The sequence below is a fragment of the Mytilus edulis genome, chromosome 2 (genome assembly GCF_963676685.1).
Source record: "Mytilus edulis chromosome 2, xbMytEdul2.2, whole genome shotgun sequence".
Classification (NCBI taxonomy): domain Eukaryota; kingdom Metazoa; phylum Mollusca; class Bivalvia; order Mytilida; family Mytilidae; genus Mytilus; species Mytilus edulis.
Genome location: NC_092345.1, coordinates 10984959 through 11000051, shown reverse-complemented (window position 1 = coordinate 11000051; position 15093 = coordinate 10984959). Strand labels below are relative to the sequence as shown.

General features: G+C 32.1%; 2 protein-coding genes across 7 annotated transcripts in view; one reads left to right on the top strand and one right to left on the bottom strand.

The window, feature by feature from the left end:
• The window catches only part of LOC139510122 (uncharacterized), a 45237-nt gene extending 40779 nt beyond the window's left edge, over positions 1–4458 (top strand). For all 5 annotated transcript variants that reach the window (XM_071296432.1, XM_071296429.1, XM_071296430.1 and 2 more), the window contains 4 exons: positions 68–269; positions 1238–1506; positions 2056–2204; positions 4284–4458. In XM_071296432.1, coding sequence (XP_071152533.1) covers positions 68–269; positions 1238–1506; positions 2056–2204; positions 4284–4389 — 726 coding nt within the window. In that variant the 3' untranslated portion in view covers positions 4390–4458. The remainder of the gene's footprint in view (positions 1–67; positions 270–1237; positions 1507–2055; positions 2205–4283) is intronic.
• Positions 4459–5813: 1355 nt separating this feature from the next.
• LOC139510127 (uncharacterized) overlaps positions 5814–15093 on the bottom strand; it is a 63600-nt gene continuing 54320 nt past the window's right edge. Inside the window, exons 1-3 of one of the 2 annotated variants that reach the window (XM_071296439.1) lie at positions 7814–7907; positions 6722–6936; positions 5814–5927 (exon numbers count right to left, since the gene is read on the bottom strand). In XM_071296439.1, coding sequence (XP_071152540.1) covers positions 5824–5927; positions 6722–6936; positions 7814–7902 — 408 coding nt within the window. In that variant the 5' untranslated portion in view covers positions 7903–7907 and the 3' untranslated portion in view covers positions 5814–5823. Of the gene's footprint in view, positions 5928–6721; positions 6937–7813; positions 7908–15093 lie in introns of those variants that run through there. The other variant, XM_071296438.1, reaches the window with a different exon arrangement.

Genomic DNA, 15093 nt, shown 5'->3' with positions numbered 1-15093 from the left:
TACAATGTAAGAAGAGGTAGACTGTTAATATCAATTTGAAATAAAACTTTATGTTTCCCTTTATTAGAAACATGGACTTAAACTTCTGATGTACGAAGGCGGACCATCAATTATGGAAGGCAGTGCTATTGCCCAAGGAGTAAGTCACGACGACGTCACAAATAAAGCAATCACTTTTAATAGAGATCAACACATAAAGTCTGTAGTAGATAATCTTCTTGAAGCTTGGTATAAGATTGTGATAAATGATCCACAAAATTCATCACCAGGTAATAACCTATAATTTTTTTCCTTAATAGAGATTATAGGTACTGACGTTGTTTATCATCTTAATTATGTGTTAAAATGTTCTTTTATTTGTCTTCGTAAATTATTAGTCTTTACTGATCGGCCCATTTTCGGTATAAATATTAATTTTGCGGGACTCGGATATTATACATTCCGCCATTGTGTTATTGTGAAAAAGTCATTTTTGTATTCTTGTCCTTCATTTTTGCTTATGTGCATTGTCAATTTGCCATCTTGTTTTTCTTTGTTTACATATTTGTTTGTTTTTAAATGACTAAAATTATATTACACAAGTTAGATTGCTGTACTCCTATTTTTAACATATCAACTTATTATGTATATTTGTTTTCTTCACACATTATTGTCAATATACTTAGTAATGGAATTTTTTGCGACTTTCATCTAAGTGAGAGGTTTAGCTAGCTATAAAACCAGCAGGTTTATTTTACCATTTTCTACATAGGGAAAGGCCCGTACAAAGTCAGGAATATGACAGATGTGTTTCATTCGTTTGATTTGATTGAGCTTATGATTTTGCTATTTTGTGGGGGACTTTCCCTTTTGTGGGGACTTTCCATTTTGTGGGGGACTTTCCGTTATGGATTTTCTTTGGAGTTCGCAGTTTTTGATATTTTGCTTTTTATGCAGCATTGACATTTTGGTTTTAGGGCATTGGTGTTTGAACATCCTTTTATTAACATTTCTCTTATTAAGATGCTTATGGTTGAATATTGTATTTATACTCCCTGTAAAAGGTTTCGATAATTGGGTGCTTACATTTGCAGATCTTTGTTATTATTAGTTTTGCCGATATTCTCATATTCATTTTATATTTTTCACTGATAAAAAGTGCAAAGAATTATTTTAAATACTATACGATATAAGTGTATTTACAACTTCAACGATCAAATAAGAAATAACATAATTTCTTGTTATGTATTATTAATAGGTGGATTGTTCAATTATTTTTCCTCCACTGGTACTCCATCAAAATATGGCAGCTGGGGAATGCTTGAATACACCGGACAAGATCCTGGGACAGTTCCTAAGTATGTAGCGACTCAAAGTTTCATTACGCGACATTATAGTCATAATCCTGTAGATATACCATGCAGTTTTCTTCAGCAGTCGACCCTTGGCCATGGCTGTTTCTTACAGAAACGTGGAGCTCTTCATTGGCGTTGTGCTGTAACGGACGATGATGGCGTCACTTGGTCGGTAAGTATATATTTTTACTCGTTAGTCAAAATCGAATATAGTAGCACTTGTGTTGATTTAAATTTTGTAGTGGCAAAAATATAATCTAGATATAAATGGTTATAATGAATGTGATGACAAAATTGGGTTAGAATGAAAGATAAAAAGAAATTTTATGACGATATAGTAGAAAAGAAAATCAGATCCTAGAGTAAGATATGCATCTCATTCATGTTTATACTAAACCTCTTTATTTGTGTTCTCGTAGGCCACACAGGGCACAAAGAAGCAGCTTGATGAAATATCATTTGCAAGAATTTTTTTAGCTTGTACAGGGTCATACAGTACTAATAATGACTGAAAGTTAACACTTTACAAAAAAGAATAGTGTAGAATGAAAAAACGAAAGAAGTGTACTTTCATAGAAATAAAAATAAAAACTGTAAACCAAATTAGCAAATGTTTTTTTCTATTCATTACTGAAAGTTGGGATATACAATTTTCTTTTTTTACCCAATTTAAAAATGTTCTTAAATTACTACTATAGAAAAGTATTTTGTTTTCTTTTAGTACTACCCAGACGTTGGCAACACAGGAGATACTCTTGTGCTAGATGGATTTAACCCTACTACACATACAGTATATGTCAGATCGGTAAACAAGATAGGGGTTAACAACTATCATAGCATAGACACACGAACAGCAAATACTTGGAAAACGTAAGTGCTGTGGTGTTTACTTCCATTTATATTATTGTATCTTGTTTCTGTTATTTGTTTTTCTGTCGTTGATTTTTACAAACAACTGCTAACTTTAATGATCTTGCATTAACCTGTAAAGTTATAAAATTCCTATCATTCTTTTGAATAAATGATTTATTGCCCAATGTAATCCTAGTATTGCCATGCAACCTGTTTCCATCTCTTATTAGACAGACACATGACACTCTTTCTCCTCAAGAGAGCTGATTTTGCGAATGAACCAATTAAGTAAAAAAAAATGAATGTCGAACACTCTAATTGAATGGTACCTACTAAATATATTAACTTCGGTGCATATCAGCTGCAACATTTAACCACCGCAAGAGAACTTTAATTGACGCTTGGGCTTGTTATAATTATGTGTTTCTTCTTGATAACTGCTGGTTCAGCTGGAACCAACATTTACATAGTTATTTCTGGGTGTTGTTGCTTAAATACTAACGAGGTATGTCCGAGAATCGATGTAGTCGCATAATTCATTATTCATGGGCCAAGATTTCTGGAAAAGATTTTGTCTATATTTATTGCCAGAGCATATAGGGATATACATTAGTAAACAAATATCTAGTTAACAATTGCTACACCATTTTCACATAATATAAGTAAAAGATTACTTCATCTAAGAAAAAAATCTACAATGACATTGATGACAAGGGAACTGTATCGGATCCTTCCGGTGTTTTTACCTTTATGCATCGATAAATGTTACGTATTGAGGAATCGACGATGGAAATGTTTTAACGTTTTATTTTCTCATGATATTTACCGGACTAGCTCTTATCAATGTGTTTAGATCTTGTTCATTTACGTATTACTATAAAAACAAGAAGATGTTACGTAATTGCAAATGAGATAACTCTCCACAAGAAACAAATTACGAAAAAAGCAACAATAGGTAACCGAACGGCCTTCAATAAGGAGCAAAATGATTTTTTACCATGAAAAATTTAATTTTACTGAGAAATTCTTCATATACATAAAAAATAGTATAAATCTATTTTTATACCCCACGCAACGAAGTTGCGGAGGGTATAATGTTTTTGACCCGTCCGTCAGTCCGTCCGTCAGTCCTGTTTCTTGTCATCGCAACTCCTCTCAAACCACACAACAGAATTTCACGAAACCTTTTCAGATAATAAGGACATACTATGTAGTTGTGCATATCGACGGGAAATTGCGATTCAATTTTTTTTCTAGGAGTTACGCCCCTTTGAACTTATTTACTTTAATGTACTACTGCAACAGTTTGTCATCGCAACTCCTCTCAAACCACACAACAGAATTTCACGAAACCTTTTCAGATAATAAGGACATACTATGTAGTTGTGCATATCGACGGGAAATTGCGATTCAATTTTTTTTCTAGGAGTTACGCCCCTTTGAACTTATTTACTTTATGTACTACTGCAACAGTTTGTCATCGCAACTCCTCTCAAACCACACAATAGAATTTCACGAAATCTTTTTATATGAAAAGGACATATCATGTAGTTGTGCATATCGACGGGAAATTACGATTCAATTTTATTTCTAGGAGTTACGCCCCTTTGAACTTATTTGCTTCAATGTACTACTGCAACAGTTTGTCATCGCAACTCCTCTGAAACTACACAACAGAATTTCATAAAACCTTTTCAGATAATAAGGACATACTATGTAGTTGTGCATATCGACAGGAAATTACGATTCAATTTTATTTCTAGGAATTACGCCCCTTTGAACTTATTTGCTTCAATGTACTTCTGCAACAGTTTGTCATCTCAACTCCTCTGAAAACACACAACAGAATTTCATGAAATTTTGTAGATAATAAGGACATACTATGTAGATGTGTATATTGACAGGAAATTATTATTCAATATGTTTTCTTATACAATTTTTTTTTCTTATACTTATTTAATTTTTCCAATGACAATGTGGGGACGTGGGGTATGTGAGCGTGCTCACTAAGGTTCTTTAATAACATTAAGTAATGAAAGCCAAAGAAAAAAAAAATTAGATTACCTCATTTATATGTTAAAATATTTTTTTTTACAGTCAGACAAGCTTTGATTACTACAGTTCACTCGCCTCCAGAAAAACCATACATCGACTACCTAACGGTGTTTACAACTATTTAGATACACAGGCCAGATGTTCTTGACAAATCTAAATAATCCAGCTATCTCGGGGAAGTTTGTTATTTTAAAATAAAAAAATCTTCAAAACAGTGTGTTCAATTGTTCAAGGAATTCTTTGATTTTAAAAAAGCTATTAAATTTCAAATATTTTGGTAGTATTTTAAGCTCACATGGACCATTGGCTATTTGCATCACTGTATGTATCTCTATCGTTTTTCTTCCTTTTGTTAACGTTTTAATCTACAGTTGTTACAATATGACTTTGAACTCTACTCCTATATTATTGTTTGCCACTCTTGACATGTTACGTGTCACGGCTTACTTCACCTCACTTATCTTCTTCATTCTGGTCGGTATTTAAGGCCCGCTTGGGTTGACGTAATCTACAATCTTTAAATCTGACTGGCAATTAGCCATGCAATAAACCTACCAACTGCAGGATCGAGTTTTGCTGTTTAAGTTTTCCTTCCTTCCTTTCCTTTCCGGTTTTACTTCCATAGATTTAATCTTCCTAAAACAACACTAGACAGTGATGCTATGTACGCATTAGTGGGGCTAATTTTATTAGTGAAAGGGTCTACGGAATGCCTTTCTTTGGCCTTGCTGCTCCGAGATCCTCTACAATTATGCCTAGGATGCTAGACCCAATCAACCATGTGCTGTCGGAGGGAGGCATTGTAGAAGTTTTGTGTCACGGATGTGACCTACCGAATTACACTATTTACCGCGTTTGTAATAACATGATCAACACGACGGGTGCCACATGTGAAGCAGGATCTGCTTACCCTTCCGGAGCACCTGCGATTACCCCCTATTGTTGGTGGGGTTCGTGTTGCTAGTCTTTAGTTTTCTATGTTGTTTCTTTTGTACTATTATTTATCTGTTTGTCATTTTCTTTTTTAGCCAGTGCGTTGTCAGTTTATTTTTGAACTATGAGTTTGACTATCCCTCTGGTGTCTTTCGCCCCTCTAAATGAATAGTGTATAGTGGACTCAAAATAGAAATTAAAGCATCTTTTTGAGTTTTTGTTTTAAAACTACTTTTTTTTTCGTCTGTCGGTTTCGATTAGGTATTCAATTTATATATAGATTCTTCTTCTGAAATTTTGTCAAACAAAGTCAGATCTACAATTTGCGGTAGAAAATTATTGTTCTACCGTTGGCATGATCTAGTTGATCACCAAAATTTTCCCTGGATTTTGCACAATGCAGGTGTTGTTGCTACAATGTCACGTAACCATGGTTTTTATCACGTTGGTGGAAGAAATATACTTTTAGACAAAGTATTTGGTTATTCAGTAGTTACCTTTTAGTATGTGCCTGCATTACTTTATATACTTTAAGTTGATGATTGTAGTTCTGCTTCCATGATTTCGCTCAAATAAAACGTTTATTTTTTTAACTTGGAAAAGTCAAAACTAATGATTAAAGGTCAAAGAATCCGAATGTTCAAAATATTCAATATTTTATTTCATATGTAAATCCTCCCATGTATGTCTGCATAGAGGGTGCTTCAACTTTTAATACTGCATGGTGCCCATTACTTTGGATACATTGAGCCTCTGTGAAAAATAAGGATTCAAGATAAGACTAAAAATTCATTTCTTATGACTTTATATTTTCGGTGTTTGTCCCATTGACTTTTATCTCCCTTATTCAAATCTCCCTAATTTAATGCATCATATAATAATATTTATAATATAGTCCTGACTGTGTAACTCCCCTCACATAAACATTTGGCCGTGGTGTTTTAAGATGGTTTTTTTTAAACATTGTATTTGCTTCATACAACTTTATACATAATGATACACACAAGATAACCTGTATTGCAATTACCATAATCCATTTAAGCAAAGCTTTCTTTTTCATACAGTATAACCCTGCAAACGTTTTTCTGAAACTATAATATGATGGAAAGGTCAAACAATACATGCACTATCGGATGTCAATTTCACATCTTTTGACTTTAGTATGACTTTGCAGTGTAGTGTACAATATATGCAAGACAATAAAATATTTACATCGATTTCTTGAAACGGCTTTCCAAACTTTTGACCTTGGATGGTACTCCAGTACACATGTCGGGTGTTAAGTAATAAGTAACATAATTATAATGTTGTTCAATTGTCCCATGTATATTTACAAGTTCCAAAATACGGAAATTGCAATCTTAGACTTAATTATCATTCCTTTGTATTATTGAAATCAATCATTGCTTTAAAAACACAACTTATCAAAAGTACAGTGTTAATTCTTGCATAGTTCATTTTATTTTGATGTTTATATTCGTTTAACATGCATATTGAACAATTTAAATGTGTTAAAAGTTAGAAAGGATATAAGTTGCCTTCATTACCTGATGAGAGCATTTTCAAGTGTGTCATCTTGCCAAAAGAATTGTCATAAATAGTAAAGGAACCACCTCCGATCCAGTCAGTAAGACACAGACTGTATGGTTTAGGCTGGTTAAACAATACTTTAAGTGAACCCCTTGGATAATTCCAGTCTATAGTTCCTTCTAAACAAGATGGCGTTATGATAACGTTCTCTGTTTCATTCTTTGGTATGAATCTGCAATCAAACTACTAAATATAAGAAACAGTACTAAATACAACTGATCCCATATAGCAGCATTGAGTTTTTCTATTCAATTAAAATGCAAACAATGAATGTCATCTCAGATGGCGCTTCAAGTTTGGCCTATTTGGAGAACAATAAAACACCATCAGAAACAGAAAACTTACTCTTTTGTCCAACACGTTATATAGCGCTTTAGAGTGTCAGTATTTAGAAAGAACAGTTCACATTACATAAGAACTTTAATCATCGTGAATATGTTTATGTACATTAATTAAGTAATATTTAAACCGACCCTCAACAATTAATTCTATATTTCAGTAGCTTAATGTTTTATTGGTGCGTAAAATTTTGCGAGGGCCGAAGCATAAGTGTTTTCTCAAAATCGAAAGGTCTGCGCACATTTGACTTATTTCTGTCGTCTTGTTCGTTTCTATGAGGTTTAAAGTTGCTATATCTTTTCCTATTTGTCCTTCTGTACTGATCTTGTTTTCAAATTTTGATTATGATCAACGAAACAGTTCTAGAATGTTACAGAATTATCATCGTTAAATTATAATATAACGCTCAAGTAAAAACAACTGCATATTTTTGTAACGGCGTAACGCTGCTTGGTCGTAATTGTTCATGCTGTATTAAATATAACTCAAACTTAGTTAATTCAAACATAAAAAACCCGATGTTGGTATCAAATAATTACATATTTTTTTTTATATCAATTGAATGTCATTTCTAAAACACTTTTCCAAGCTGTGTTACCACTCTATTGACTAAAGACGTTCAATACAAATACATTTAATTTTGATAAAAAAAAAAGATACTTGTTTTAGTTTCTTTTGAAAAATTTATATTAGGTGTTTTACTGCCTTACCCTTTAGGATAAAAGGTACAAGGATCCATAAAAGCTATTGCAGTCTGTAAACATGACAAAAACATTGCAAGATAGATTATAGTCGCCATGATTCCTTTTGGTGGTATAGAAATTCTTATCAGATTCGTAACCAGTTCATTCCTTTTAATCCGGACGTTTGACATGATAAGTCCAATGTCAGATATCATTGTGCGGTTATTTAAATATTGTAATATATATCCACAAAACAAAAACACCATAACTATAAAGTTAAGAGAAAAATATTAACAGAGAAAAACGAAAACAAAGACAAAATAAAATAGATAAATAATACATTAAGTATTGACTAGTGTATTTTGAATATATCGTCGTTGATTGACTGATATCTTTGATTTGTTTCTTATCAGTTTATCTGTTAATTTATAGTTTGTATTCTTTACATTTATTAGATGACCTAACACAGTAGAAAACAGCTCATTAATGTAATTAATTTAATATTGACTACAAATATCAAACATTCTCGATCAGTCATTTGGTTAATCCTTATAATCGATATACTTCTTTGGGTCGATATATCCTGTATTGACCTCATACAAAGGCTATATTTGTTATATTATTAATTTCCGACCATATTTGGAATTTTATAGATATCATATTGTCTCCGAGACAATAACAACATATAAATTGTTATTTCAATTAGATTTTTTGTTGGTTTTTTTTTTTTTTTTTTTAAATCTTATGTATTTGAAGATTTTTTTCCTCAAATAATATAGATATCTTTTTATAAAACTTTACACAATATCATGAAATTCATTACATGACGTCACAAAGTATACCGGTTTTTAGATATTCTAAAAATAACCGTGCAATATGCATTTTGTTGTGCAATATGCTTTTTGCTATCCGCCGTTTTTTATCTACCTTCGAAAATATAGTTTAACATGTGACTATCCCTAAACGAATCAAATTTGTTAAAATATACGAATTAATAATATTATAGGGTTATTGCATGAATATTGGGGAATATTGTCCCGAGTAGAATTTTATATTGCACGAGCTTGCGAGTGCAATATCTGTTCTACGAGGGACAATATTATCAGATTATTACATGGCATTTTTCATATCGCATGTATTATCAGCCCTAGGTTCAATATCAGCCCAAGAGCCGCATGGCTCGAGGGCTGATATTGACCGAGGGCTGATAATACATGCGATATGAAAAATGACATGTTATGATCTTTTTATCATATGCTTCAACAGTAGAGAAAAATAACAGATTCAGTATATTGATCCTTTTACGTGGTTCCCGAAAAGAAGTTCAAAGAGTGAAAAGTTCACGGACGTCGGATCCCAAATCTATGCATTTGATATAAAATCTTTCTATCATATGCCTCAACAGAGAAAAACACATTTTAATATGGACGAATTGACAAAAAAATAATTCAACATTATGAACATTGTTTGGAAAAGTCAACTTTTTTTAAAGAAACTTTCTAAATTATGTTTGAAACTTTAAAAAAATGCATTTATTTAATTATTTTTTTTATTTTTTTTTATTTTTATTTTTTTTTATTATTGTACACAATATACTTTCCAGTATCCAAATAATTGTTTAGTACACTACTTTGTAATGTTTTTCACTGAAAACGTAGCATTGATGTGTAATTTCCGGAATTTGCCGAGTATCACCGGAATGCCATGCGATAACGTTCCGGAAAGGCATGTGATAACAATCGAAGCATGTGATAAACTTTTCATATCAGCCCGCTAAGCACCAATTCGAAAAATATGAAATATACGTTAATTTAATGCTATTATCATACGGTAAAAATCATATGTTATTTAGTCTAAGTATATGATAATCACCAATATTCATGCAATAACCCTTTTATTGTATAGCAATATAATATTTGAAGGTAAAAAATGGTTTAAACTAAGATTTTGTCGTTGATGACGTCATGAATTTTGAAGATTTATTGCACTAGTGCAATATTGGAATTTATTGCACGCTAACTTTTGGTTACTTTCTGTGGGAAATATTATATTGCTATACAATAATATGAAATATAACCTTATCAATATTTGAAAGACATATGTGTGTATTTACATTTATAATGCGATCGTTTATGTTCCTCATAGCACTTTTTTGCGTAATAAGGTAAGAACAGTAAGTCTGACATACGAGGATAACAACTATTCTTTTTCACTTGGAACTTATAAGCAGCATCTAAATATCTAATTACCACAAAACTAAGATCAAGAATGTAAACTACTAGAAACACCGTACGGTCTTCAAATATTCAACACCTTTGCAATCTCTTAAGGAACAATGTTAGGAGGCATTTACTCGTACACTTGTTTCCTTCATGCTGATAAAGTTTATTAAATCGCTTATTTGTTGGGAAATCATTGTAAACAAAATATTAAGAAAACAATTTTTTTTTCAAAAAGCAATAAAAAATCAACCCACAAGAATGTTGGACAATTAAAATCAGATTTTGGTACTACTATTCAGAGATATAAAGATAGAAAATTATGGTAAAGTGGCCTTTAAAAAAATTGAAAGTAGAAAAGGGAATAGTTCTGACGTATTTTTTTACTTTACTTATATATCTATCTCGTATGCGATAACATTTTTTTTCTTGGTGTATTCCTAGAGTCAGTATTTCCATCACATGCCCGAATGACTGTCATTGGAATGGGAAATGTGATACAAATAGTGGTAAATGCCAGTGTTTTGAGGGATTTGTTGGTAATGAATGTGATGTTGACTGCGGATGCAAATGCCACGGGACATGTAAATCTGTTTCGTTCAAACATTTAATTTTTGCCGTATTTTAGATAAAAATTAGCTTGATAACATTATAAAAAGAAATGAGATATTTAAGTGAAAGAACAGAAAAAACATTTCATGCAACAGATTTGTTTTGTTGTTATTCAATTAAAAAAAGGAACATAACAAAAATAATGAACTCACAGTGAAGCCGTCACGATAGCGCAAATCACGCTTAACTGAAGATTTTGTGTAAACAGTTTGAGCGGAATCCTAAAATATTTATTTTAGCTGCCGAACAAACAACAAATACTGTTCGTCAATGCAAATGTTATATACGTAAAAAAGCAGATTATTTTTTTTATGTTGGACTAACAAAAGTATTTCACTTTTCATTAAAACAAAACCTGCCCATGTCAAGATGGTTGGAAATGGTATGCAGCGGAGCACAAATGTATTTGGGACTGTCAGTGTCCAAATTATCAGTACTTTAATTTACTAAAAATAATTGTGTATCAATGATAAGCATCTTCATTACACGTCGGCGGAATTAGCAAAAATGTATACGCGTAAAACGTCTATTATAGCAAATATTTTGTCTGATAAAGTACCATTTGTGCTTTACAGATTTCGTATTTGAAAGACCATAGTCGGACTATTAAGTATAGATCATTCACGATTCCCCATGTGAAATTATAATGTCTTTGAGAATACTTTGAACGACAAAATTATTTTATACTTCTTCCTTTGTGACGTGTACATTTTCTGACGTCAAACACGCGAAGCAATGAATGTTGTTTTAAAATTTGATAAATGCTTTCTGTGATTTTTTGTTAGATATTGTTTTGAGATTGTGACACATTGATGACTGCTGTGCCCATACTTTGACTCTTTTATCTATTGTGTCTGTTTTGTTCACGCATCATTGTAAATAAAATGGAATTTAATGCAACTGTCATACAAGTAAGAGGTTTAGCGCTATAAAACCAAGGTTCTATCCGCCATTTTCTACATTTTAAAATGTCTGTACCAAGTCAGGAATATGACAGTTGTTGTCCATTCGTTTGATGTGTTTTATCATTTGATTTTGATTAGGGACTTTCCGTTTGGAATTTTCCTTGTAGTTCAGTATTTTTTATGATTTTACTTTTCTTTTATTACTTTTATTACTTTTATTTTTCATACTCAAAAACAAGAAATATTAATAGAACTATCTTCTGATCTGAATGTATATTTTAGCCGACAGTAGTTTACCATTTTTTTAAATCTTGAAATAAGGCTTTGATATGATTGCGTATTTTAAACTTTATAGTATATTTTTTTTTCATATTGATTAAAGTTACCGGTACCAATTGTGATACACAAGATTTTCATTTACTAGTACACAAATATGATATGATACTTATCAGTTTGAATGATGGTCATGTCTTTGAATATTTATTTGAGCTGTGAAATGTCTGTCATTTCTTAGTAGGAATACAGTGTACAGGTCCTGGTATATGCGGTTGTTCTACGAACTGTCATCAAGGTACATGTTGGAATGGTCAGTGTGAATGTTTTGAAGGATATACTGGACCTAAATGTTCTCATTATAATCCGAACATGTATGTTTCTCTTTTATACTCAGATTTTCAAATAACTTGAATAAAATTGAGAATGGAAATGGGAAATATGTCAAAGAGACAACAACCCGTCAAAAGAGCAGACAACAGCCGAATGCCACCGATGGGTCTTCAACGCAGCGAGAACATCCCACACGCGGAGGGGGTCATCAGCTGACCCCTAAATAAAATTATGTGCTACTTCAGTGAAAATGGACGTCATAATAAACTCCAAAATATATGAATGAACTAAAAATTTAAAAAAACATACAAGATTAATAAAGGCCAGAGACTGCTGACTTGGGACAGTCGCAACCTTCCTATACCTCTAGCCGATGTTTAATAAAGAAACACATAGCGGACAGTAAAATCAGTTTAAAAGAAGCCCGAGTCCGATGTCAGAATAGGTAACAAAAGAAACAAAGCAAAATGACTATGATACATAAATTAACAAAGGACTGCTGGCAGTTATTGATATGCCAGCTCCAGGCCGCAATTAAACTGATTTAAAGATTATGTCTTCATCATATGAAAATCAAGTGCAATCCCTCCCGTTAGGTTTTTTTTTGTGAAAATTATGAATGTGAATGTATAATGTGTGTCACTCGTTTATACACAAATCTTTACAACACCTTGTTTTTGTTTTAAATATCAAAAGTAAATTAAGAAAAGCGCTTCGGTAACAATAACGTTTATATAAAGGAATATGTTCATGTTCTTTGTGCTGTCGACAGCTCTTCCCCGATTTATGTCATCATATCAGTATTTAGTGTTTCGGAAGTAATTTACTTTCATTATACGTTTCTCAGATATTCGGATCAAAACTGAGAATCAGATCAGTTTATTAGTGTTTTGTTTTCGTCATAGTGACCTTGTAACTTGATGCGGTTTTTAAACGTCACGTCGGTTACCCTCTTGTATTCAAGTGTTTATATATCCCTTGGCTATCATTTTTTTTGTGTTTTAACATAACATCTGAAGGATGAAGTCATTTTAATTTCCGATACACTTTTAAACAATAGAAGAAAGCAGGAAAAACATGAAAACCAGGAATACACAACTACCAGACAGTGTACAAAAAAAAACAACATAAAAAACCTAAGTAATGATCAGCACGAACCTCATTAACATCACGGTAAAAATGTATATAAATATCAAACAGGGAGAGTAGCGAGATTATGAGATTGAAGTCACCACACGCCTTACAATTGATGAATAGTCTAAATATATCTTATATTTAAATTTAATATTCCTTGATTTCTATAACAAATTTATGATTATCGTTGCATTTTTGTACAGCATGGCAAATAAGGACGTTTCTGTGGGTATGAATATGGGTGGTCTCTCTTACTATTCATCTGAATTAAAATTTGTTGATATTGCAAAATTTTCTCAGTCCTGGATTACACAGAGAACCAGTGGACCCAACGCTAACAAATGGGATACAAATGAACAACATTTGGTCAATTTGAGAAATGACGGATACCCTGCTTCTCTACCAGGTATACATATTGCTCATTTGTTTCTCAAAAGGGGTTTTCATTAGTTGCGATAATGTTTATTCATTTACGGAAGATTAACTTCCTCTCATGTCACTCCACTGCTTTTTTCTTATCAGTGGAGAGGTTTGACCTATTCCACAAACGCCCAGCAAAGAGACTTCAAACAGAAATTCTTAACGATGCTCTGGAAATGAAACAAAAAATCTACTCTGAATATATGTATTTAAAAAAAAAATATTAAAACCAAAGGACATTGAAAAGTAAGAGAGGTAGTATATTGTTAGTATGAGTAAATATCACAAAAGGGCGGAAGGTGTCTCTTGAATAAATATGAATTCAGTAGTTTGCATCCAATAGGAATAGATCATATAGCAACTAGTTGAACTCCTTTCAAACTGTAATTACCAAAGCAGGCTGTATATTTGGTTGATGTCAGCTAACATTCACAAATGATTTTTTTAGAGTAATCAAAAGTCTATAAAACATGAGGAATACGTACATGTCAGTCCTGGTCTCCCTTGTGTATAGTTCTTATTCTTTTTCTTGGTTTTAGTTTTTCATTTTATCAGACCGTCAACGATTGTATTTAGTTTTACATTTTGTAAATTGTTTGGCCTTAGTGCGTCACTGAAATAACAGAATTTGTCAAAATGCGAATTAGGTGCGTTTACATTCACTGTGCTTAAACGGCTGTGGGTAACTTAAGTTACCCACAGCCCAAGATGGCGAACTATAAACTCGTTGATATTTAATTCATACAAAATGTACCTTTTGCGACGTTTTTCATGCAGAATGTAAATATTTATAGGATTATTGAATTAATAAATGACTAACAATTACCATAAATTTGTTAATATAGAGTTCACTAAAGCGCAAGGTCAACTTTAAAAAATGCATAAGATGTCCGTAACTTTTTGATCGAAACTAAGAAGACTGTCCGTAACTTTATTTTTAGATGTGGGTAACTTTTGATTTAAAATTTTAAGAATTATAATTTCAACAATTAAAAGACAATTAACATCATATTTGTAACCTTCGCGGCCGTTTATACTACTCATTCACCACCAAATGGGATTTTATTAACGCATCATACTTACACCAAGACGTTTAATGTGGGGTTTGTGGTACTCCATCCTGGTTTTGGTTTGAACTTTTATTTACTGATGTGCGTCTTATCGACGTTTTTCGCTTGTCAGACCAAGGCTTTTCCATACTCTTTAATGTTTTGAGTTTAATTATATGTTTGCGGTTTACCTTCATCTCTGTTTCTTTCTATGTGTATTTTGATGAATACTCTTTGACGCGGCTCGGTATTTATACATCCCAACAGTTAGTTATAGTGTTATGATTTTTTGAATATGTTTCCTAGTATGTTTTTTTTTTTCTCTCTTTGTATGTTATCAGGGGTTGTTAGACTATTAAATT